The sequence below is a fragment of the Pezoporus flaviventris genome, unplaced genomic scaffold (assembly GCF_033815535.1).
Source record: "Pezoporus flaviventris isolate CSIRO_AGI_PZ_B2104156 unplaced genomic scaffold, CSIRO_AGI_Pfla_v1 ptg000001l, whole genome shotgun sequence".
Taxonomy (NCBI): domain Eukaryota; kingdom Metazoa; phylum Chordata; class Aves; order Psittaciformes; family Psittacidae; genus Pezoporus; species Pezoporus flaviventris.
Window position 1 is genome coordinate 9,190,316 of NW_026892549.1, and position 25,271 is coordinate 9,215,586.

Genomic DNA, 25,271 nt, shown 5'->3' on the forward strand with positions numbered 1-25,271 from the left:
TTTTTGTTTATTAGTACAAAATTAAAGCCAAATGAATATTAAATGAGGCTTTAAATATTTTATTTTTAGTTCTGCCCTGCAGATGGCTTTACTTAAGGGCACTACTAATAAACAGTTACAAATATACATGCACACCTGAAACAGAATGATTTTATTTCTTAACTAATGAAGTGAAAACTCATTAACAGAGTCAGCACAGAGACCTTTGAGAAACTTTTAGGTGAGCTCTGATCTTGGTACTCACATTCAACTCCTCCAAACCAGCTGAATCACTGTGCAAGCAGGATTTGATAAGAAACCATCGCAATTTTAAAGCCAGGAGAATTAACAGAGATTTTACTCAGGAAGCCTATTTTTTTGCAAGGAAAAAAAAACACACCAAAATCAATGTTATGTGGTGCTACAAAAATTGTTACATTGTCCATTCTGAAACAATATACTGCACCTCTTTGCATGTTAAAGACAGGAAGTAGGGAAGTTACTCACTATAAATATATTTGATTTCTTTTTCTTTTCGTAATAATGGATTGTCCAAACACTGAAAAATTCTCAGGTTCACCTAGTAATAAAAATAAGCATGAATTCTATAGGTATTATTTCTCTACTGCAGTGATTGCTTTTTTTTGAGAAGCCTGTTTTTCTATGATCTACTTTCATGTTTAATTGCACAGTCAAATGTCAAGAATTCAGGTCTTTGACTGAAGATATGAATCAAAGATCCCTAAACTCAATTAAAAGTTGGCGAGATGAGCAAAATTAGGAAAAGGCATACTATCATTAGAGTGAGAATTTGGAAAGGCAGATGCTGGTACAGCTCAAATATTATTGATAATTCATGTAAAAATATATTTTTCATAAAAATTCTGCAAAGTCCACATGAACACAGTTGAAACAAATGTTTAAAATAATTCAACACATTTCAGTTTGCTCAGTTTTACTTCAGGTATATGAATTAGAATTAATAGGAAAATGCATGACTGAAGCTACATACACACATCTACAGATGGTCTCAGCCAGAAGCAAAAAACATGTAAAGTAGAAAAGTTTCAAACAGAAGGACTTATACTGCTACAGAGAATACTGGCATGTACTATCCTGTGACAAGTACGATAATCAGTCACAGTCTTGATTTGAGTGATAAAAACTAATATAGATTGGGCCAGACAGTAAAGTACTGTAAATCAACATAGAAGCATTAACTTCAGAGATGAAGAACCCAACAATCCTGTTTAATCAACATTTTAAGCCTGAATGAGACCAGCAGATTCTCAGTATCTTGAATAATAATTAGTCTGTATTCTATATGTAATGTATAAAAAGCTACGCTTCTCATTCTACTTATAAAATTTGGTATTTCTGGGTGAATAAATGTAATGATAAAGAAGGAAATTAACAGCAAATCATTGTGGCTAATAAGGAGGTGTTGATCCAAAATATTAATTCTCTTCACAGAAAGAAGACAAGCTAGACAGCAGGCTGTGGCGGTGCTGCAGAAGAATTGGCAATTAGACAGGTGCTATGTGTACTCTCTTTTAAAGTACAAAGAAATGATTTGTCTTTGCCAGACTGTGAAGAAGGTAGGCTGACATAAATTGGAAGACACTAATAGATGTTAGTTTCTTATTATTCACATTGGCAAGGTTCTCCATCATCATCACGGAATGTAAGCAATAGCTTGAAAATTACACAGAAAGTTTCACACTACTATCATAGGCTCCTTTAGATCATCATTTCAAAATAATTCCCTGCATAAATACCCAAATGCCAAATGACAGTCAAGAACACAGTACTGAAGACACAGCTCACCCCATTTCTAGTGGCCCAAGCCCACATAATGCTGCTTCTGTCACAGCTCTCTCCGTTCTGCAGAGTAGCCTGTTCACCTTCTCACTCATACAGAACACACATTAATAAAATTCCACTGAAAAGATGCAGAGCAACTCAGTAGAAGGAGAGGATATTTAATTAGCTGTATGCACCAGTGTGAGCTTTATCTGCTGAGCAAGTCCTGGGATGGTAAATGCTGAATGCTGCTCCACACCATCCTGGAAGGCTACTCAACAGCATGACCACAGCAAATCTCCAGTAACATGAATATTAGGGCATAAGAACACAGCCTTCTTTGTCTCTGCTGCAGGCAGTCCTGAAGAGCCCTGTACCCCTGAGACCTTAGATGAAGTCAGGTCAACAGAGCGGTTTGCCTTAGTCGATGAGGAATGGGTTAGAGATCAGTTGAGCAATCTGGACATCCATAAATCCATGGGTCCAGATGGGATGCACCCGCAGGTGCTGAGGGAACTGGCGGAAGTCATTGCTAGACCACTCTCCATCATCTTTACCAAGTCTTGGGAAACGGGAGAGGTGCCTGAGGACTGGAGGAAAGCAAATGCCACTCCAGTCTTCAAAAAGGGCAAGAAGGAGGACCCGGGTAACTATAGACTGGTCAGCCTCACCTCCATCCCTGGGAAAGTGATGGAACACCTTATCCTTGGTGCCATTTTAAGGCACATCAAGGATAAGAGGGTTATGAGGGGCAGTCAACATGGCTTCACCAAGGGGAAATCATGCTTGACCAATCTCTTAGCCTTTTATGAGGAAATAACATGGTGGATGGATGATGGCAGAGCAGTGGATGTGGTCTACCTTGACTTCAGCAAAGCATTTGACACAGTCTCCCACAGCATCCTCACGGCTAAAATGAGGAAGTGTGGACTGGATGATCAGGTAGTGAGGTGGACTGTGAACTGGCTGAAGGAGAGAAGCCAGAGAGTTGTAGTCTATGGGGCGGAGTCTAGTTGGAGGCCTGTAACTAGTGGAGTGCCTCAAGGGTCAGTACTGGGTCCAGTATTATTTAATATATTCATCAACGATTTAGATGAGGGAATTGAGTGTACTATCAGCAAGTTTGCTGATGACACTAAGCTGGGAGGAGTGGCTGACACGCCAGAAGGCTGTGCTGCCCTCCAGCGAGACCTGGACAGGCTGGAGAGTTGGGCAGGGAATAACTGGATGAAATATAACAAGGGAAAGTGTAGAGTCCTGCATCTGGGCAGGAACAACCCCAGGTTCCAGTATAGGTTGGGGAACGACCTGTTAGAGAGCAGTGTAGGGGAGAGGGACCTGGGGGTCCTAGTGGACGACAGGATGACCATGAGCCAACACTGTGCCCCTGTGGCCAAGAAGGCCAATGGCATCCTGGGGTGTATTAGAAGAGGGGTGGTTAGTAGGTCGAGAGAGGTCCTCCTTCCCCTCTACTCTGCCCCGGTGAGACCGCATCTGGAATATTGTGTCCAGTTCTGGGCCCCTCAGTTCAAGAAGGACAGGGACCTGCTGGAGAGAGTCCAGCGCAGGGCAACGAAGATGATTAAGGGAGTGGAGCATCTCCCTTACGAGGAAAGACTGAGGGAGCTGGGTCTCTATAGTTTGGAGAAGAGGAGACTGAGGGGTGACCTTATAAGTGTATATAAATATATGAAGGGGGAGTGTCACGAGGATGGAGCCAGGCTCTACTCAGTGGCAAACAATGGTAGGACAAGGGGTAATGGGTACAAACTGGAACACAAGAGGTTCCACTTAAACTTGAGAAGAAACTTCTTCTCACTGAGGGTGACAGAACACTGGAACAGGCTGCCCAGGGAGGTTATGGAGTCTCCTCCCCTGGAGACATTCAAAACTCTCCTGTACACATTCCTGTGTAACATTATCTAGGTGTTCCTGCTCCGTCAGAGGGATTGGACTAGATGATCTTTCGAGGTCCCTTCCAATCTCTAGCATACTGTGATACTGTGATACTGTGAATGCTAAGTGTTGTGTAAAGCCTCACAAAGAAACGGTGCATTGGTCATGGACAATTTTAGAACAATATCTTTGAAGATATTCAAAACCCAACTGATGAAGTCCCTGAGCAAGATTACCTCCTACCTATGTGCTTCTACGGGCATATTTCTACACACAAGACTGTCAGTTGGCTTTGCAATGCCTACTGGTTATTAAATAAGATTTCCCCTCAGTGATGCCTCATTTTAGCTACTCTGGTTTAGAAAAGTAAGTTAATAACAGGCACAGGTAATTTTAGTAGTATTGAAGGATCAGAAGATGAAGATCAGAAAAAGAACAGTGCTTGATAATTACATTGAAATGCAAATGCTGTTGGACATTAGATGGAAGCATGAAATGGCATAAACTTTGAGGAATGTAAAGTAAAAATTTAATTGCTTTTTACCCAGCCAAGTTCAGTTTTGTCTGTGCGCTTTCAGACATGCCTCCTATCTGAAGTATTCTGAGGACAGTGAGACCATGATCGATAAGGAAAGGTGAGGGTCTCTCCCGTATCTTTCAGATTCCTTGTGGCACTAGGGTTTAAGGCTTCTTTGTTTGTTTGGTATGGGCTTTTTTTTTTTGTGTGTGTGTGTGTGTGTGTTTGGTTTTGTTTGTTTTTTTTAATGAAGTTTGGTTCCTGATGTTGCTAGAATCAAGCACCTTATTTTAGTATTTATTAATTCATCATTGTTTTAGCAATTGGGAACCTAGTCCTTTGGATTAACATCCAAGCTAGTTACATCTAGCAAGTGAGCATGTTAAGTTGCCTGCTACACTTAAGCCCTATTTCAAAGCTTCAGCCCAGGAACCACACAACTACTAAAGCAACACAGTCTACAGATTTAGCACCTACCTGTCAGCTTCCACATGCACATAGGGCTTTAGAAAATGGCTTTGTACTGATGTACAAATTGCATGCATACTTGTACTGTTACTCAGGTACAGAGCATTAATGAAAAATAGAATACCTTGTTTGCATCAAAACATAACATTTTTGAGCATGCAAATTCAAAATAAGAACAGACACAAGCTGGAAACAGATTTGGTCATAACTAGTTTTGTTTGATGGCTTTTACAGACAGCAACCTCACATGTAGAGGCTTCTAGGTATTCCACAGCTTTACTGGGTGGCGATGGGGAAAATAAGCCAAACATTTTTTCCTTTATTTGATCATGTGTAATTGAATGATTCAACTGGTATATCAGTGATAAGATGATGCTAAATGTTTCTTCTCCACTTCTATCAATGACCTGGTGAAAGGAATCGACAGTGACAGTGATAAATTGTTTTCTCAGCAACTGAGACTTCATGACAAGAGAGGATTTCTTTTGTGGTCAAAATACATTTTTATCAGCCGAATATTGTTCTTCATTAAATGTATTAGATGCTTCCAAGGAATTCCCTGACATTTAAGCAACTTCTGGATTATACTTTTGCTTCTCCACAGTGATGTGCATCACCTCACTTTACTGAATGCACAGCCTGTAATACAGATCATTTTCTTCACTGTCTTTCCTCTGTCACTTATTCTGTTACATTTATCTCAGTAATTCATTACAGACCTCATATAATCTGTCTCCAGGTTTTGAGGGTTCTTTAATGTAAATGTATTTGCTCAAATATGTCAGGCTTAATGGACATGGTTTTGGATGATGCATGTCAGACAATGTATTTACCACATTAATCAATCTTGTTTCCTTCCCATTCCCTGACAAAGAGAAAACACGAATTCAATAACTGTTTACTTAGTACTCCAGTAAAAACACCCAAAGTTCCAGTGATTTAGATGATGGTAGTTAAATCCAAGTCCTCTGTTTAGCAAAAGTATTTTTTCTTGTCTTACTGGAAGCTTGGTGCAAGTGTATTTATATGAGGGTGGTGAGACATTGGAACAGGTTGCCCAGAGAAGCTGTTGCTGCCTCATCCCTGAAAACTGTAGAATAGTTAGGGCTGGAAAGGACCTTAAGAACAGCTAGTTCCAACACGACCCTGCCATGGGTAGAGACACCTCACACTAAAACATGCCACCCAAGGCTCTGTCCAACCTGGCCTTGAACTCTCCAGGGATGGAGCATTCACAACCTCCCTGGGCAACCCATTCCAGTGCCTCACCACCCTTACAGTAAAGAACTTCTTCTTTATATCCAATCTGAACTTCCCCTGTTTAAGTTTTAACCCATTACCCCTTGTCCTATCACAGCAGTCCCTAATGAAGAGTCCCTCCCCAGCATCCCTATAGGCCCCCTTCAGATACTGGAAGGCTGCTGTGAGGTCTCCACACAGCCTTCTCTTGTCCAAGCTGAACAGCCCCAACTTTCTCAGCCTATCTTCATACGGCAGGTGCTCCAGTCCCCTGATCCTCCTCATGGCCCTCCTCTGGACTTGTCCTTTTTATGCTGAGGACACCAGAACTGCACACAATACTCCAAGTGAGGTCTCACAAGAGCAGAGCAGAGGGGCAGGATCACCTCCTTTAACCTGCTGGTCACGCTGCTTTTGATGCAGCCCAGGATACAGTTGGCTTTCTGGGCTGCGAGTGCACACTGCCAGCTCATGTTCAGTTTCTCATCGACCAATACCTCCAAGTCCTTCTCCACAGGGCTGTTCTGAATCTCTTCTCTGCCCAACCTGTAGGTGTGCCTGGGATTGCTCTGACCCAGGTGTAGGACCTTGCACTTGGCATGGTTAAACCTCATAAGGTTGGCATCAGCCCACCTCACAAACATGTCAAGGTCCCTCTGGATGGCATTCCTTCCCTCCAGGGTATCAACCGAACCACACAGCTTGGTGTCATCGGCAAAATTGCTGAGGGTGCACTCAATCCCACTGTCCATGTCAACAACAAAGATGCTGAACAACACTGGTCCCAACACTGATCCCTGAGAGACACCACTCATTACTGGTCTCCAGCTGGACATTGAGCCATTGACCACAACTCTTTGTGTGCGGCCATCCAGCCAGTTCTTTATCCACCGAGTGGTCCATCCATCAAATTGATGTCTCTCCAATTTAGAGACAAGGATGTCATGTGGGACAGTGTCGAATGCTTTGCACAAGTCCAGGTAGATGACATCAACTGCTCTCCCCCTGTCCATCAGAATCTGTAGCCCCATCATAGAAGGCCACCAAATTGGTCAGGCAGGATTTCCCCTCAGTGAAGCCATGCTGGCTGTCACCAAGCACCTTGTTGTTTTTCATGTGCCTTAGCATGCCTTCCAGGAGAATCTGCTCCAAGATTTTGCCAAGCACAGAGGTGAGACTGACTGCTCTGTAATTGCCTGGGTCATCCATTTTCCCCTTCTCAAAATGGGGGTTATATTTCCCTTTTTCCAGTTTGTCAGGAACCTCACCTGACTGCCATGATTTTTCAAATATGATGGCCAGCGGCTTAGCAACTTCATTTGCCAGCTCCTTCAGGACCCACGGATGGATTTCATCAGGTCCCATGGACTTGTGCATGTTCAGGTTCTTAATATGGTCTCAAACCAGATCCTCTCCTACAGTGGGCCTAAGGTCTTTATTCTCACAGTCCCTGCATCTGCCTTCCAAGACTAGGGTGGTGTGGTCAGAGCATTTGCCAGTGAAGACAGAGGCAAAGAAGTCATTAAGAATCTCAGCCTTCTCCAAATCCAGGGTAGCCAGTTCTCCCAATAGCTTCTGGAGAGGGCCCATGTTGTCCCTAGTCTGTCTTTTATTCTGAATGTACCTATAGAATCCCTTCCTGTTATCTTTCACATCCCTAGCCAAGTTTAATTATAACTGGGCCTAAAGATCTAAGGCTAGGTTGTAATGGTCTTTGAGAAACCTGTTCTAGTGGAAGGTGTTCCTGCCCATGACAGGGGGATTGGAAACAGATGATATTTAAGGTCCCTTCCAACCCAAACCACTCTGATTTTATGATTCTATGATTACTAAACAAGCAGATGAAGTGCTGTTGTTTTCACCAGGCTTTGGAATAGGCCCATAGATAACTTAGATAATTAAGCATTATGAATAGGTAAATTAAACGGCACATTCAGAAACAGATTTTGAAATATACTTTTTCAGTTCCAGTATTCATCAGATCCAGATTCAGAATTGATACAGGAAAAAAAAAAAAAAGAAGGAAAGGGCAGGATCTGTATTGTGGTCTTCATTTTTGGGGAGTCAGATAATGAGCAATACTGGGGCACCTCATAGGTAGTAAAGAGTGACCACTGCTTTTAAATGATGTAGGTCAACAAGTATGACAGCAAAAGTGAGATAAGAATATCTCAGCAGTAAATGGGTAAACCCATATAGAAGAATTTGAATGAAAAGAGGAGTCAGAGACCAACAAATTTACCTGAACTACTCAAAAGAATGCGGCCCTTCTCCTCATAGAAAAGTCTGCTTACGTAGTTTGTTTTTTAATTATCATATATGCAGTTTCATGGTATGGTTACTAAAACAATATCAGAATACACAGATAAGGCTATGATCTTTATTACTGATACCTCAATGCAAATAAATTATAATGCAGACATTTCATTCTAAGTCAAACCCACCCATATGTACTTTGTTTGCTGTTGGTGTACCTATAAAACTGCTATCAAGTTGCTAGCAACTTATCTATAAAACTTGGCATGAAGGACATTCCTGGTTTCTACTAAAAACGTAATTTGGTCACTTTGCTGCGTATAAAGCTTAACTGGGCGGACTTTAAAACATAATGCAACATTCTAAAATACCAACAACACTTTCTCTCTGGAACATTAGGCAACTAAGGGATTCAACCAAATGCTCTCTAAAGAAGCCAAATTCGAAAAAGTGGCTTAAAAGACAGATCTTCCCTTTTCTGACCAGACTGCCTTAAATTAAACTGCAAAAACCTTCTGCAAGGTTGTTCTTGGGAAGTAGAAAAAATGATGATAAAGCCTGTTATAAAGCAGATGATTATCAAGAACTTTAATGGAATTGAGTGCTGGGCTACAGCAGAGCTACAAAAGAATCCCTTGACCTCAGTGTGTGCTTTTGTTCTAGCACAAAGGAGCAAAGTCTACAATGCACTTTTAATGTTGCTTTGATAATGCGTAAGCCCAACCCTGTATCTAGCTTTTCAAAACCCTTTCAAGTAGCTGCAGGCATTTTCTCTGTATTACAGAAATGGCAGTATCTACAAGGCTCCCATTTAATGTTGGATGAATCAATTCTGAGCAACTGACCTGGACCTCTAATGAAAATTCGACAAAAATTAGGCTGAATTGTTTCTTCAAAGTTTCAAAAATACAGACTGTATTTATCTTCATAATCTTCGCCTGGCTCTGAGTTTAACTAGGAACACTCCAAACAAACAACAGGGGTCAATGCCACAGCTAATTTCTTTACAATAACTGTGAATCTTTCTACCGTGGATCTAGCCCCAGACTGCCTTTGGGAATTAACTCCCAATACAGCTTTAGCAGGTAGTATCTTGTGCTTCCAACAGAGCAGGTATCACCAACAACACCCTGATATATTTTGGATTGCTATTGCCAATTCTTGCTTATCAAGTATTTGCTCTCTAGAGTACCCACAATGCTCAAGTGAAATGCAGATATATTCAGATTATTTTTTCACTTTTATTTTTACCAGTGATGTCGTTCCAAGGAGAAAGCTTACCTATAGTGATGTCCCTGACGTCAAAGTTCAACAGGCTTTCATTAAAGAATGAATCTGTCCCTTTAGTTCAAGTGACATATTAAAGATACTATCTGAAAGCAAAAAACTCTCCAGTTCAATAAAATAACTCCTTTATATGAACTGTCCATGTTTTCATGTACTCCCTGAAGTTTTGTGCTTTAGACCAGAAGCACCTGTTTGATTAATTTAGGAACTGCTAAGGATAGAATGATCACTGCAAATCCACTATGGTGAATAAGCATATTCACACATAGAAATATCTGTGAAAAAAAAATAATCTTTTTTTTATTGAATCCTGAGTATAAATTTAAGAACTTGAGACCTCAGACACTGCTTATTAGCCTACGTAGGCTGGTGAATATATGCTGAGAATGTATTTTGTGTGAAGCTGGAGTATATAATTAGCAAAAGGCACATTTAATATTAACTCACTTCTCTAGTAAACTTGTCACCCATCTGGAATGACAAACAGTAAAGAAAACTGGACCCAGAGAAATTATATAGCTTTCATACATGGGGTTTGGAAAACCACCAAAGCATTGATGTCTGAGAAAACGGCACACTGTCTTCCCTTCTTCAGCCTCAGCACAGGTTTACAACACCACCAAAGGGTGATATGATTAATTATGACTAAGTTTCCTCTTCATTACAGATACATATTCCTAAAAAAAAACTCCAAGGTCAAGAACATTTTATTTTGTGTAGGCACCTGCACAACCAAAAATACTTCTGTTCCTTCAAGGTACCCATATTTTAGCCATAAAAAATGAATACTATAATCGTCTTTGGCATGACTGCTACTGTATAACATAGTATTTTTGTGTGAAATTGTCTGCCAGAGTGAATTCTACAGTAATTAGCATTCGTTTGCTTGCATGGATTTCTGGCTTTTCCCTTGAAGCTGTTTGTCATGGTTTAGGCCAAGCCAGCAACTCAGAACCAGCCGCTCACTCACTCCCCTCCCTTTCTTCTCCCCCCCATCCCAGAGGGATGGGGAAGAGAATTGAAGGAATATAAATCCCAGGGGTTGAGGTAAGAACAGTCCAGTAACTAAGGTACAATACAAAACCACTACTGCTGCCACCAATAATAATAACGATAAGGGAAATAACAAGGGGAGAGAATATAAAACTAAAAGGAGAAAGTAACAGAAGGAAAACAATAAACACAAGTGATGCACAATACAACTGCTCACCACCCGCGGACCGATACCCATCCTGACCTGAGAAGCGATCTGAGCCGTCCGGGTAACTACCCCCAGTTTATATATTGGTATGACATGCTGTGGTATGGAATGGCCCTTTGGCTAGTTTGAGTCAGGTGCCCTGTCTCTGCTTCCTCCCAGCTTCCTATGCCCCTCCTCCCTGGCAGAGCCTGAGACTGAAAAGTCCTTGATCAGAGTAAACATTACTTAGCAACAACTAAAACCAGCGGTGTGTTATCAGCATTGTTCTCAGACTGAAGTCAAGAGCACAGCACTGCACCAGCTACTAGAAGGGGAAAAATAATTCTTACAGCCCAACCCAGGACACTGTTTTACTGAAAACTGTTTAGTACATTATAATTAATGCACTCACACTTTCCCAGGAGTGGCTGCTAATTTGAAACAATAGCTGAATTTTAGTTACAAGAATATTTGGAGACTCTGCTGTACATGTCTGAGCTGGGGAAAGTCAACCTTGTTATGATGTCCCTCCTCATACTCGGTACTTTAGGATTTCCCACTTCATCACTCTTTCAAAATCCAGCCACTTTATTGCAATGGGATTAAGAAAGGAGCTCTGGACCTGAAAATGATGCTCAGGGATTCTTAGGTCTCCTGTCTGTGGGAAGTGGCAGCACAAGTAGCGTCTGTGCTTCCAGGACCACATCTGGTATTCACGCTGACAATACAGCAAAAGCATCCAGGGCATAATGTATTTTTGTTTTACGTTTAAAAAAAATGTTTTAAATATATGTTTAAATACAATACAGACTGCTTCATATGGAAATGATCATGTGCTCCTGAGATACAGGTATACTAGAAGAGAAATTTTATATCACACTCCATTCTTTCAATTTAGCAAATCCAAAGACGGCTAAATACTTGAATTTGTTTATAACAACTAACAATGAATTGAAAACCTAGCAACTGGCATTTTACATGGTTTTTATATAACATACCTAGGAGTTATTATTAGAACGTGATGAACCAGCATTGTCTTACATGATATCAAGCTTGAAGACGGTTCAGTTATATGTATATGTTTATTAGCTAACTGGGCAGAACTGATGTCAATATAGGTATTTTACAGTGGTAACTACAGCAACATATTTTTCCTATTATGTAGAGAACATCTTCCCTGCTTAATCATAGCCCTTCTACATCTTCTAGACTTTCAGCAATATTTGGTTAACAGTTTAGATCAAAAACAGTAGAACAAACTCCTTAATGTGCAGCTACAAAACCACAGTGGCCTTTGGTTTTGTTTTGTTTTGTTTTTTAATTAGTGCTTACAATAGTGAAGAATGCAGTAAGAAACTTACAGCCCACTGAAATTTTCAAGATTTCAAAAATGTTCCTGTTCTGGAAGACATACACACCACACCTCCCCCCCCCCCCCAGTGAAACTGTTCAATGAAAAAGACAGACCACAAGCCTCCACCAGGCTCTCTTTGACCAGACTAAGGACCTGGCTCATGTGCTTGATGGCAGCAAGGCTCAGCATTTACAGAGCTATCCTTCCTGTATTCCCTTCTGCTTCTGACAACCAGAAGCCTAGGAGCTGATAGTAAAGCAAGCCAAATTTGTCTCTCTCCCATCTCAGATAATTCTCCATACCAACAAGTTTTTTATAATCTTTACAAGTTCCTCCTTGTGTATGGCTTTGACTAAAAACTGCAAGGTGACATGGCAAATGTTCCAAATGAATGTTTCCTAAAGCTGGATAGAGTTTCAGTCCTGAAAAAAAAAAACAGTATCTATCTATGAAGTCCTCTGTATTAGAAAAAAGCCAGAATCTCTGTCAAAGAATTTGGTAAAAGAATCTGAGTAAGACCTAGGAAATCTTGCTATCCACAAAGAGCAATGCAACATGCAGCATAAAAAACACAAATGTAAGATAAAATATTGCCTGATGAGAGAGGACCAAAGCACAGCATGATACTGATATAGGAGTATTCAGGAAGTGCATTTAGATCTATGCTTCTAATTTCCTAGGCTTCGGCTTGTCCTGCTCAAATAAGTAACCACTCGTACACCCTGCATTAGGACTCATTGTGCTGATATTAACAAATTTGCCTAGATTTGTATTATTTTTACTGTGCCAATACAACCCATTTCATATAACGTCTCCCATCATCAAAACTTCCTGACATTAACAGCTAGATCCTCAGAGCAATTTCCTTGTGTTACTCTAGATGGTTTGACAGAATAGGGATAGCTGGCATCCTGTGTTGAGCATTTAAGAGATGGCATTGTCTAAGGAAAAGAAGATGCTTTTGCAATTGGTATAATTCAGATGATGAAAAAGTCTTTGTTACAAGCTATAGAAATCCCCCAAGGGCAGCACTGCCTGTAGCACTGCTCTGTAGCATTACTTACTGTGGACCTGGATAGACCTGGGCCACAGACCTACCTGTCACTTTATTGATGTCATCAGCCCTGAAAAAAGTGAAGAAAACGCTCCTGTCTTTGCAAAAAAGGACTCTGGTGCACAAGAGGGCTGGACCCACAGAGATGACCTCTCCAAACTGAGGGCCTCATGAACCTAAGGCACAACTGAACTCTGACTTTGGGGAATGCCAACCAAGCTGCTCCAGAACCACTATATCCTGTCAGAGACTCAGATTTGGAGCCTGTAGGAGAAGGAAAACATTAACACTCTCAAAGCTACCTGCATGACATATTACAGGATGTACTACCAAAGTAATATGTTGAAATATATAGCAATTAGGTCTCAGCCACAACCACCAATTATACTGGTGTCTGAAAAGAAAAAAGCTCTGCAAATAGCTGTTTTCAATTGTTCAGTATCTGGATTAAAAAATTAAACCCAAACATTTCACATCAATTCAAAGTAGAAGTTTTGAGAATTTTGGGATGGAGACAAAATAATTCTGAGGGAAAATAATTCTGAACAATCTCGAGTGAGTTATACTCTTTTGGACAATTCTGAGTAACAGAAAGTAAGTCTTTTAACTCACAGAGTGAGGAGTATGTATTTCTCTTTTCAGGACTAGTGCCTACCCACTCACAGAATCCCTTCACTGCATTGTTTGAAGTTCTTGTTATTTGGTTGCTGTAATGGAGCTAAGTTATGGCTGGGTTCATAGAGTTTTAGGGATCTTTTTGGCAAGTAAGATAGCCAGAGTTTATTTGGCTGAATTTGAGACTGAAAAGGTGTCAACACAGTATGCAAACACTTTCCTACTACCTCAAAGACAAGTGTATTTCAACATGATACCTCTGTTCAGCCACACTTGCTAAGTTGACAATATTAGTGAAATAAAAGAGCTTCTGGCTAGCTAAATCACTTACAGTGACCTGAAAACACTGAATCAGATTCTAACCATTGCTGCAGTCTCTGCCTACAAAGGGAACAGCTTTAAGGTCTTTTGAACAGACACCTCTTTTGCTACTCCCTCTGGTTTAGTTCATTACAGAAATTATTCTGCTATTCAGAATTTTATTCTGAATTCAAGGCCAGATGACAGACTTACAGCATATCAGTAATATTCCCACTGAAAGTATCATGCACAACTGCCCTTGAATTAAGGCACTATATGTAATCATCTAGTTTTGGATGCTGAAATGATCTTTCTTGGCCAGATTCCAAAGCCCTTCTGTCAGCATTGAACTGACCCACAACTGCTAATGGTATGTACCCATTTTTTTTTATATAGTTGGTGAAATCAGGTTATCCAGGAACAGAGCTAAATGAATGCTAAAGCTAACATTAGGAGGGCAAACAAATAAATAATGAGAACTAAACATGTTTGTTTTTTTTTCCCTAAGAACTGACAGCAATAAAATCCAGCGTAAAACATAATTTTGTACCTATCACATGACTCTGACATGTAGTCCTTGTCATGGTGTCCTCCTCTTCTTCTTGCAGGTTTTCTGTGACTACTTTAGCCTGTACATAGTACAACAACAAAAGTGAAGAAAATCTGTCTCAGTCATGTTGCTTCAGGATAACTAGAGAATATCTTTTCAGAAATAAACCAGAATAAAGTTACAGGGCACCTAAGAGTGGAAGACTTCATTCTATGAACAGTAGCATGCAGCAGTCAAAAAATACCCTTGGAAGATGTAATTCCTCAAATGGAAAACTCTTTTCTGCAGTTGTTCTGACCTCTTTGCTTCTCTCTAGAAATACCATGTTTCACATTCTAAGCCAAAAAAAAAGTGAACTTAATACATGATACGGTATCTCTGTAGTTCAGTTTGCAAACACAGAACTCTGGCATTTTTGTTTCCACTCCTATTTAAAAGCAGTAATGAGCTAAACAGAGAGAAAAAATTAATTTAAGAATGCAGGGCACACTAAGAGCCTACATGCTTTATTCAAGTATATGTTAATCAAATCCCCTAGATATTCTATTTTTCAGATGAAGGCATATTTTTTGCTGTTCTTCTGCACTATTTCCCAAGTGTATATATAACCTGGGTATCTTCCTAGCATATGGTGAAAACCCCTTCCATTACATGCCATCAGAAACCATAATTCAGATCCAGGGACGCATTTCTCTGCCATGATACATAAACAGGAATGAAGATACTTTCAGGGTGGTGAGAGAAGGAAAGCCAGCACTGCAGAAAAAAAAATATTTTCAGTATCTGTCTCAAAGATTTTAACCTATTTATTAGTCCCTCTGCTGTTTTAAACTACTTACAGCACATCCACAATAACATTAAATATCTTCTGCAATATAACCCAATAGAATTTATCATCATTTGCATGCCGTATCTTTGACCATAGTATATATTCTGCTTGTCTGGCTTACACTAGTAGCCTTACTGACCTCCTGTGACTAGCCTCATGAAAGTAAAACATGAAAGACTTGCTCTTCATCTAAATAAAGTGCATTTATAATCTCCTAATCCCAGAGATTTGATTACATCTTTTTTTCTTCTGAAGTAACGCTCTTCAGGCTATGGAAAATTAAGACAAGAGTATGTGATCATGCAAAGAATGGGCAGAACAATTTCTCACATTTGCAGACTGCATGGCAGTCTGTGGCTTACTGCTGATGTGACATTTCACAGTATTAGGATAGATCTCTGGGTATTCCCCAAACACACAGACTGCAGACAGACAGTGCTACACAAAGCTCCTGGTGTCTCGATTTTGGTGCCACACTTCCACCTCACAAAGTAAAGCCCGTGGCTTTTCTAAATTACACTGGGTTGTAATAAAATCACATAGATGAAATGAAGCAGTGCAGCACAAAAATGATTGTATCTCACCTTAAGCTCCAGCCAAGGACATGAAAAAGTATTGGAGAATGTGGAATATCCTTGGTGTGAGCTAAAGGATTATGTATTTCTGTTGGCTGGCCTTTAGAACAAAGTGCTTTTTTGATGAACACTAACGGGAAGCGTATCCCTCTGAAGGTGAAAGCACAAGGCCGCCATTGGTGGAACATTGCTTTTTCCATAAATTTAGTGGCAGTCAAGCAATAACATTGCTTGCATGAACAGAATCAGATGTAATTGGTGCATATGTTACAGTGTAACAGGGCCCCAAGTCTTTACCTGGCACATCATAAGGGAAGAGATTTAACCATCAAAAATTAAATAGGCTTGAAAGGAAAAACTTGCTAGGAAATTAATGTTAAAAAATGTTATGGCCAGGATTTAAAGAAGCAGTATATAAATACAGCAGCTTCGACGCTAAACCTGTATGGTTGAATGCACTTTGCATTGTTCAAAAAAAGAAATCTTCATAGTTTAGGGCTTTTCAAAAGATTTATGCTGTTTTCTCTGAAAGAATTTGTTTTGTCTTTTTTACAAGCAAAAAAATGCACAACAGGCCATTCTACTGCATGTGACTTTTCAGTCACAGCTGTCTCACAGTCCTTTGAAATCTGCTTCAAAGTAAGCAGACACCAAAGAATAACTGGAAATTATAGTAATAAGATGCATGAACTCTGAATTTAAAAACTTTGCATTGTTTTTCTTGCAGAAGTTTGGAGCATAAGATGAAATATTACATACTGTGGAATCTTAAGGTATATCTCTTTCACAGGTTAGCATTAAGAACCGTAAGCATGGTTTTAGTACTGTTATTCTAAATGTCCCCAGTCTTTTGGCACTAGGTATTTCTTTCAGGAATTAAGTGACACAAAAAAACATAATATGAAACTCGAAAAGATGAAGCATATTATGTAACTTCATCTTAAAAAAGAATACAAAAAATACTTTGATTTCCCATGAATAAGGGAGTGTATTGTATATGACAGGTAATGCCTTTTCCCTGTAACTAACATGCCCTTAATAATGAAATAGTATAATTAGCAGTTCTCCATTATTTTTGTATATTAAGAACAATCTTTGCAGTTACCTGATAAAACAAAGCATGTTTCTTGAACATATACTTAGAGTTTTAAATGACTATTATTGCTATGTTTAGAGAGACTTCACAAAATGACAGACAAAAAGCACAGCAAATTATTCCAGCATTAGAAGATAATGAGTCAGAAAGAAACTGTAGAAGCAGTGTGCAGAGTTTTTTTTTGTATTTCTGTACAGTGAAGATATACCCTAAGCTGTCAGGACCATATTAAATGGGGCATAGTTAAAACTGAGTGGCTCTGATAAGGGGCTCTGCTTTGCTATCAAAGTTCTAGATCAGTTGGATTGAATTTCCTGCATATTGCACATTTCCAGACTTTCACTCTCTCTGTTTCCTTTCAGTGACACTACAAGGACAGCCTTAGATATGCTTATAATTTGTGGCTTTATAATGCAGGAGACATCTACATTTTGAAAGAAGAGATGATACCACAGGAGTCAGGAGGAAAAAGTTTTCAAACATATTCATTCTGCATATATTCACTGTTAAGTTTTAAAAATGACCTTGCAGATGTTCTTAGAAAAGACATCAGCATTAAACACTTGCCTGAAGTTGAAACTATGCATGGGATATTTTAACCTTAAGCATCTTAAACATCAGTACTAAGCTAAGAGTTTTTCCAGTTCCCATAATGAAGCTTTTTGAAATTTGTTTTACCCTTAAAACACATCCCAAAGAATTTGTGTTTCAAATTCTCTCAGATGAAATAGTTGCATGTTCTGTAGTTCAGTAACTAGGTTTTATCAGAACAACAAAAGTGACAGCCTTAACTTCATGATCAGTATTGCATTTGGCACAGGTTTTCAGTCTTTTTGGTGGAAATTGTGATTATTGTTAATAATCATCGTAAGAATGTGGTCAGGACAGCTATCAGGAATGAGAAAATAATGCTCATCAAGTTAAAGCATCTCTGTTTTCCTGGTGCTTGGACTTTAAAACATCATGGGAAAGGCCCCTTCTGGGCAAGAAATTGCTTACTAAATTCTATGTTAATAGAAGCTTCACAAGGAAGTGCACCCATTCAGTCTGACTTTGGGTCCTTGACTGCATGTATACTTCTCCATGCAGAAAAGTTAGCCACTCACAAAACCTTTCAAGAAGCAGAATCTAGTAGCTAGCAAAAAAAAAAATTTGTTTTTCTTCTAAATTGCATCATCCCTACTTTCTGGGTAACTTGGTGTATGAGATATACTTAGTACCTTACTGAAGCATAAAACTAACTACAGGGCATTAAATGTAGATTTTCCATGGTACAGAGACATGGGTCAAAAGTATGGTTTTGCTTTTGAAAGACTCTCTCTTAAGTGACAAATATTCTCAAACATGGTCAAATACTTTGCCCCTTTTGCATCAGCAGCGCGCTTTTTAGGTGAAACAATTTCTATAAATGTTCAGAGGAATGTTAACACTGGCATGCAGTTTTCAGGGAAAAAATGGACAAAAAAAAAGGTCCTATTATTTCACTACTAGAGTATGATTATAGCACTACTGTGCATGTAACTCCATTGGAATTGAATTGCCAGCAGAAGCAGTAGGATCTTCATGACTAGCCGTATAACTGGCCTGTATTTAAACTGCCAACTTTAGTATTAATTCACAATTCTCTAGCTACACAAAATCCTTCTATCATATATAAACAGCTATTGTCCTGTTTGTCTGTACTGACAGGCAGGAGCACCTCCAGAAGTTAAAAAAGAACATAATAATGTTTTCGTATACCAAAGCACTTACCAGGGTCTGATTCTGCATTTCCATATCAGCTTTTGTGTTGCTGTTTTTCTTGTGGTTTCCTTGAGAGCTAATAGAGTTGCTGTGAAGAGAGGAGCCCTGGGAGCTGCCCTTCGACACACTCCTGTAGGAAACATTATTTGATCCACTTTCTGTCTGCTGAGCTGCTTTCTTATCAACTCTGCAGGTAGAGAACGATTCCTCTGATAAATTACATTGCCCTTCTTCAATCGCTCTACTTTCCCATTCCTTTAATGTTTGAAGTAACCTCTCTGTATCTTTCTGTCTCTAAACCTTTGAGTGATAAATGTTTCTAAGTAGCCTTGATCAAACCTGTCACTTACAATTTCAGGTAGTATATCAATTTAGCCTTTCACATATAATGATTTATATTATATTTGGGACTGCTGTGGGCAAACTTGAAAACACAATATAGCAATTGTTAAGTTCCGTGAATGAAGGTTGTGGTAGCTAGAAATGCAATTAATTCTGACTAGTTACCAAATATATGTCTGCTGGTTACAATACATGAAGATGGAATACATTAAAACATGTACCTAAATATTCCCAATCTTTACACACCATCTGCTAAGATTCTCGATTTCTGGAATTATTTGAATTTCTATCAACTTGGATGTAACTTGTCATTTTTTAATTTCAAAGACCACTGGTTTGGTTAACAAAGTAACATGAACAAAATTATCACCTCACTATTAATGTTTTGGGGGTCTTTTTTGTGCAGAGATTCACATCCTGATTGTCTACCTACTAATTACTACTATGCATTCTTAGCCTATGAGAAACACATTGAACTTGGCATTTGATCAGTTGTAAAGGTACAGTGTACAACAACACATCCCAAACCGTGTTCCAGAGTTTTACCTGTTTAAAAGCTCTTTCATAAAAATGTCTTTTGGTGAGAACGCAGATGTGCTGGAACCTTTGCCTTGCTCACACTCAAACTCACCAGGAGTGTCTTGCAAAGGTTTCAGAATTTTGCTCTCCATGGCATCAGCTAAAATATCACCATTGTCTGCTTTCCTGTTAATTTCATTTTCTGTTTCACAGTGCTGTTCAGCTTTCTTTTTTTCTTTTTTTCTATCCAATTTTGCCTGCTTAATTCCAAATCCTGAAATTCTTGCATCTTTTTTTTCTACCTTTGTTTTAGGATCATCAGTCTTCCGGCTACTCAGTGCTGGGAGCTTACTCTTTCGAAAGCCAAACCAACTAGCTATAGAGGGCCCAGTCCTTTGTTTAGTCTCTGTTGTGGGAGATTTAGCTTGTCCCTGACCCTTTTGCACATTTTCTTGGATGCATAGCATGACTTTTTCCTCTATTGTAGGTTGCAGAGCTGCAGAACTCAAAATATTGGCACCCTTCTCAGAGGCTTCTGCCAACTGTAAACACATTTGCTGTTTTCGTGACTTTGTTGCTTCCAGTTTCTGAGAACACTTTATTCCATCTGAGCTTTGAAATGATGAAGATTGTTTGGAAGATAGAGAAACTGATGCTTCTAGTTCTAGTTCCAGTTCTGCTGGTAGAACACTTTTTTTACTATGAGCTTCATGTTGAAAACTTTCAGTGCTTTTCTCACTCTGGACAGACAGGCTGCGTGCATCTTTCTGAGAAAATGGTTTGTTTCCATTGCATTTTGAAGTGCTGTGAAACAGGTCTTGTTTTGGAGATGATCTGAAGGGCAGTTTGCTTGGGCTTCCATGCTGGCTATTGCAACTAGTTGCATTTCCAAGAGAGCCTTGTCTGGAATAGGAATTTTCTGTGGTTTTAGGAGTATATGAAAGAGTCACTGGTGTCACTGCTGACCCAGGAATGGGCTTGATTTGAAGTCCTTCTATGGATGAGTTCTGCCTTGTTAGAGAATTTCCTCTATCAGAAGTGTTTGTAATAATCTGAGTCCGTACTTTTCCGAGACCTTCTGTTGCAGGGGCAGAAGGCTTTTCCCCTGTATGAATGCTGAAACTCTGACTGCGAGCTTTAGCTCCATTCATGCCCAGAGCTGGCTTCAAGTGTGACTTGTTACTAGAAGAAACAGATCTCTTAACTGATTTGTTTTCTAATCCATCTACTCTGTCTACCACCAAGTTGGAGTTTTCATGTGAATGAGGTGATGCTGCATCCATACCAAGTCCCACACTAAAACTGTGTTTTACTTCAGTACCAGACTTGGAGTCTTTTAATTCAGCATCCGTTGTACTTCCACTGGTTACACATATAGATTCATTTTGCTTGTACTTACTTGAACTCACATTACTTTTGGAAGCTGCATTTATACTGTCTTTTTCCTGTTTCCCTGGTACAGTAGAACTCTTGCGAAGTTGGGGGGATTTGACAAATAACTTCAGTCCTACAGGGAGACGGGTTTTCATTCCTTTCTCATTCGAGTTTTGGGAAGCATGTGCAGTTTCACTACCATGAAACAGTGTTGACAATGGGGAATTGTCTACCTGAGATAGTAAAGGCTCACTTGTGCTTGTGGCATGACATTGAGGAGTTGCAGGGAGAATGTTTGGCACCTTTTGTGTCTGATCTACCCCACTGTCACAGGAAATACCTTTTTTTCTGGAATATGTGTCTTGTGAAGAAGTTGTTTCCAATGATGGAAAACCTAGAGAAAAGGACTTGGCTGTTTGAAAATCTGTGTTAGGAAATTCACGATTCCTGTGGAAACCCAGCTGATTAGGGCTTTTTGGGCAGACTTGCTTTGTGGAAACATTGGGAAGCTCTTGGCATGCACTATGGGGTTGCTGAGATACGCTCTTATTTTGCATAATTGCTTCTGCATTTTCTTGAAGGGAAGATAATTCAATTTTGGCCCCAGAAGTTGCATTTTCTCTTTGCAATTCATGACTAGATTGATTATGAAAGCCAGAGTTCACAGTTCCTTTTGATGGTGATGATTTCAGTATATTTTTTGCTGTTTCACTGGCACCAGCTCCTCCTAATTTTACCACTACAGGTGGTGAATGAGCATGATCAGGCTGAATCAACAAGGATGTTGACCTGCCTGGAGGAAGGGGTGGGGATGGTGATCGAGTTTCTACAGTTGCTAAATCACAATGGAAGTCTCTGGTTGGAGGTTCTCCATAGTCAGTGGGCTCTATAAGGTGCTGAGGCAACAGTGGTGATGCTGGATTCTGACTCTTTGGATACTTTGAACAGTCACTTCTGCCGGGATGTTTCAAGCTAGGCAGAGGGTGGATAGGGGTCTTTGGAACCTGAAAGTCAACCTTTGAGTCAAAATGATGTGGTGGACTTTGTGCCTTTTTAAATCTTGAAAGCTTTACAGGTGGCAGAGCAGGTGATATTTCAAGGGCTGCAGGGCCTACTGCTTCAGCTACAGGTTTGTCCCCATTCTCTGTCATCGCAGCTTTTTGTGGAGAAAATTTACCTCTGCTTGGTATTTTAGTCAAGTTTGGCTTTTGATTGATTCCTGAATGCACCGTGGAGCTTGAATTGCCCTTGTATGTTGCATCATACACTGGCTTTGCTAGTTTTTGTCGTGGAGTATTTTGTGGCATCATTCTTCCACAGTGTGAAGATTCACTGCAGGTCATGGTGACAACTGTGTTTTTATTCCCTGTATTATCTTCAAGAGTCTTTTTCTCAGTTTCATCTTCAGGTCTTTCTAAAGAAGTGTAGTTTCTAGCATTGGTTCCTGTCTGCAAACCAGTTATTCCCTGAGGTATAAATTCAGTATCTTCTGCACTGGATATAGTTCGTGGCTGGTTGATTGAAATTTCATTTCTTGTTACAGTGACAACTCCAGTTTGATGTGAGCTGAATTCAATAGGCTCACCATCCTCAGCATCAAATATTACTGTAATGCACTCTTCAGAAGAGGTCTTTTTTATAACCTTTTGTTGTTTAATGAAATTACATGTCTTTGGCCTAATGTCTGAGGGAGCAGATATCTTTTTTTCCTCTTTGTCAGTAGATACAAACTGAGAATTCTCCGTGTCTTTGAGCATGTCAGAGGTCTTCATGTACTTCTCAGTAAAAGGAGTTGCTAATAAATCTGATGGACTTTTCTCATCACTGCTTTCTATATGCAATTCATCCAAGACTTCATTGTCATCAGTATCTGAAAGCTGAAAATTAAGGTCCTTCCAGCCTATATTAGCATGGCTTTGATATAACTGTAACTCAGGCAGCTTTGCTCTGGTGCATGATTTTACTTCTGCCTGAAATCCACTGACAAAACTAGTCAATTTTTCAGGTCTTTCCTTTGAATTAAAATATGAACTTCTTTCTGGCAAGTGTTTCCTATTAGGATCCCAGTCAAAGAGACTGTCAGAAATGCTGTGAGTTAATTTGTTACAATAGGTCCTGCAGTCTTTGCTTGGTACTTCCTGCAGCAACAGTAAGGATGAAGAATCGTCATCTGCATCATCATGTGAATCTGAATCATAAGAGAATGTTTTGTTATGTTCAATGCAAATACTTCCTATTTCTGTTGGCTTACAATAAGTCTGTTCACTATGGCCGCCACATTTAACTCCAGGGGAATATATTCCTTCATTAGAGTTCATGCAGTCTTTGTAACCCCATTTTGATATTACTGAAGGTGATTCAAGTAGTATTTTTTTCTTCTGTAATTTCTTCAGCCCTTCTAAGATATGGTTTTCCTTGATACGAGTTGGAGGTAGATCATCTGCAGGACTTGAGAGGTTGCTTGGGAGCGAAGAGCCAACACTTACTCTTTTATCCCAGCTCACAGATGACTGTTGAAACAAAATAAAATTCACATATTACTCACATGTGCTGTTAATAAAAAGTGTTACCATTTTAGAAAACAGATATAGGAGTTGCATAGGGTATTACATTTCCTCCATTGCTATTAATAACAATTTTTCTTTTTAATAAAGGATTTCACAGTGGTGTGAAGGCTACAGCACATTTAAAACCTGTAGGAAGAACAATATGAATGGAAGGATTAAGATAAAGAAGAAGAGCAATTTGGACTGTGAAAGACAGAATAAATGCCAGAATAAATGAAGAAGCTGTGCGCAAACTGGAGTGATAAAGGAACTGTTAAAGAAGAATTAAAAGGGGGAGAGTGAAAGGGAGGGAGACATTTGGGACAGAATCCTTACTGATTTCAGTGACAACTGTTTTAAATATAAAAGAGAGAGGAAAATGAAAAGAAATCTCTGAAATACGCAGCTTTTCAATTTATCTTGTTTCAGATTAATTTACGCTAATAAATGAAGAAAATTAATTTGATTTACCCTTTTGCTGCATGTCTTTCCATCATTCCACGTGTAGGAAGAACTGCTGGAATATTCACTGCAAGCACTTGAGAGGGAGAGTTCACTGCTACTGCAGCTGCTCCGGGGATACAGGCGGCTAGGACCTGTCATATTTAATTGACTCTGGCATTTCAAAACGGGTATACTGGATTTCACATTCTGCTGGCGTTCCTAAAATATGAGAAGAAATAGAAATATCTTACGGGTGGAAAAAGATCATTTAACTTCCTCTTGATTAAGAAGGACAAAGAAAAAGCAAGTAAGCTACTTATGCATTCCTGTTATGCCATTAGCATCTGGTGAATTTAATACCGAGAACTAAATTACAAATTGCTAAAATTTGTCAGGGCAAAAATCCACAATCCTCCATATTTTCTTCTTTATTCTCAAACCAATATTCTGCTATTCTTTTGCTAACGATTATTCTATTTGAATTATGCTTTGTATATAAGCAGTGTGCCAGAGTAAGATACAGAAAACAAAGTTATAAGAATACAAGTACATCTTGACAACTGCATTATAGCCCTACAATGTAACTGATGAGGCTGTGCACCCCGGACAAGGTAAATTAATTTAGTATCCCAGCCAGAATGTCCACTGAGAATGGAATCTCTCCATTACAGTCTAATTTTGGTTTCCTATCTAGTTCAAAGCTTTGTCTAAGAAACTCTCTGACGTAGGACAATCCATCTTTGTGTCGCTTGCAGACAGCTGAAGCCTCTTGCTTATGCAATTTATTGACACTTTATGGCTGCCTTTAGTACTTGTGTAGTTATCGCCCTTCTCCAAATGCAATTTCAGCTGACTGTGACTAAGTGCCAGCTTTGAGGAAGAGAGTAATGAAGAGCAGATAGCACTTTAGGTAAAATATTAAACCTCTGTAGGAGTATCTAGGATGCCTTTAATTTGTTTTCAAACTAATACTCTTGTGCCTAACAGTGTTAGAGCTTCTTTAATGTTAAGTGCCTGCACCATTCTATTATGCTATTCTCCAGCTCCCTTACAGAGTCAGACATCTTTTTAATTACCAGGAACACCAGACAGAATGACATGGCTACCTGAAAGCAGGTTGTAGTGAGGTAGGGGTTGGTCTCTTCTCCCAAATATCAAGCAATAGGATGAGAAGAAACAGCCTCAAGTTTTTCCAGGGGATGTTTACATTGGGTGTTAGGAAAAGTTTCTTCACTGAAAGGATTGTCAAGCATTGGAACAGGCTGCCCAGGGAAGTGGTGGAGTCACCATCCCTGGAAGTATTTA

The 25,271-nt window shown here is 39.5% G+C and overlaps 1 protein-coding gene across 14 annotated transcripts in view; it reads right to left on the reverse strand.

The window, feature by feature from the left end:
* NCKAP5 (NCK associated protein 5) overlaps window positions 1–25,271 on the reverse strand; it is a 507,525-nt gene that overhangs the window by 44,317 nt on the left and 437,937 nt on the right. For 11 of the 14 annotated variants that reach the window (XM_061442407.1, XM_061442190.1, XM_061442334.1 and 8 more), the window contains 4 exons: window positions 23,994–24,185; window positions 19,630–23,486; window positions 18,751–18,928; window positions 14,499–14,577 (listed from right to left, as the gene is read on the reverse strand). In XM_061442407.1, coding sequence (XP_061298391.1) covers window positions 14,499–14,577; window positions 18,751–18,928; window positions 19,630–23,486; window positions 23,994–24,185 — 4,306 coding nt within the window. The remainder of the gene's footprint in view (window positions 1–14,498; window positions 14,578–18,750; window positions 18,929–19,629; window positions 23,487–23,993; window positions 24,186–25,271) is intronic. The other 3 variants (XM_061442656.1, XM_061443036.1, XM_061443111.1) reach the window with 3 other exon arrangements.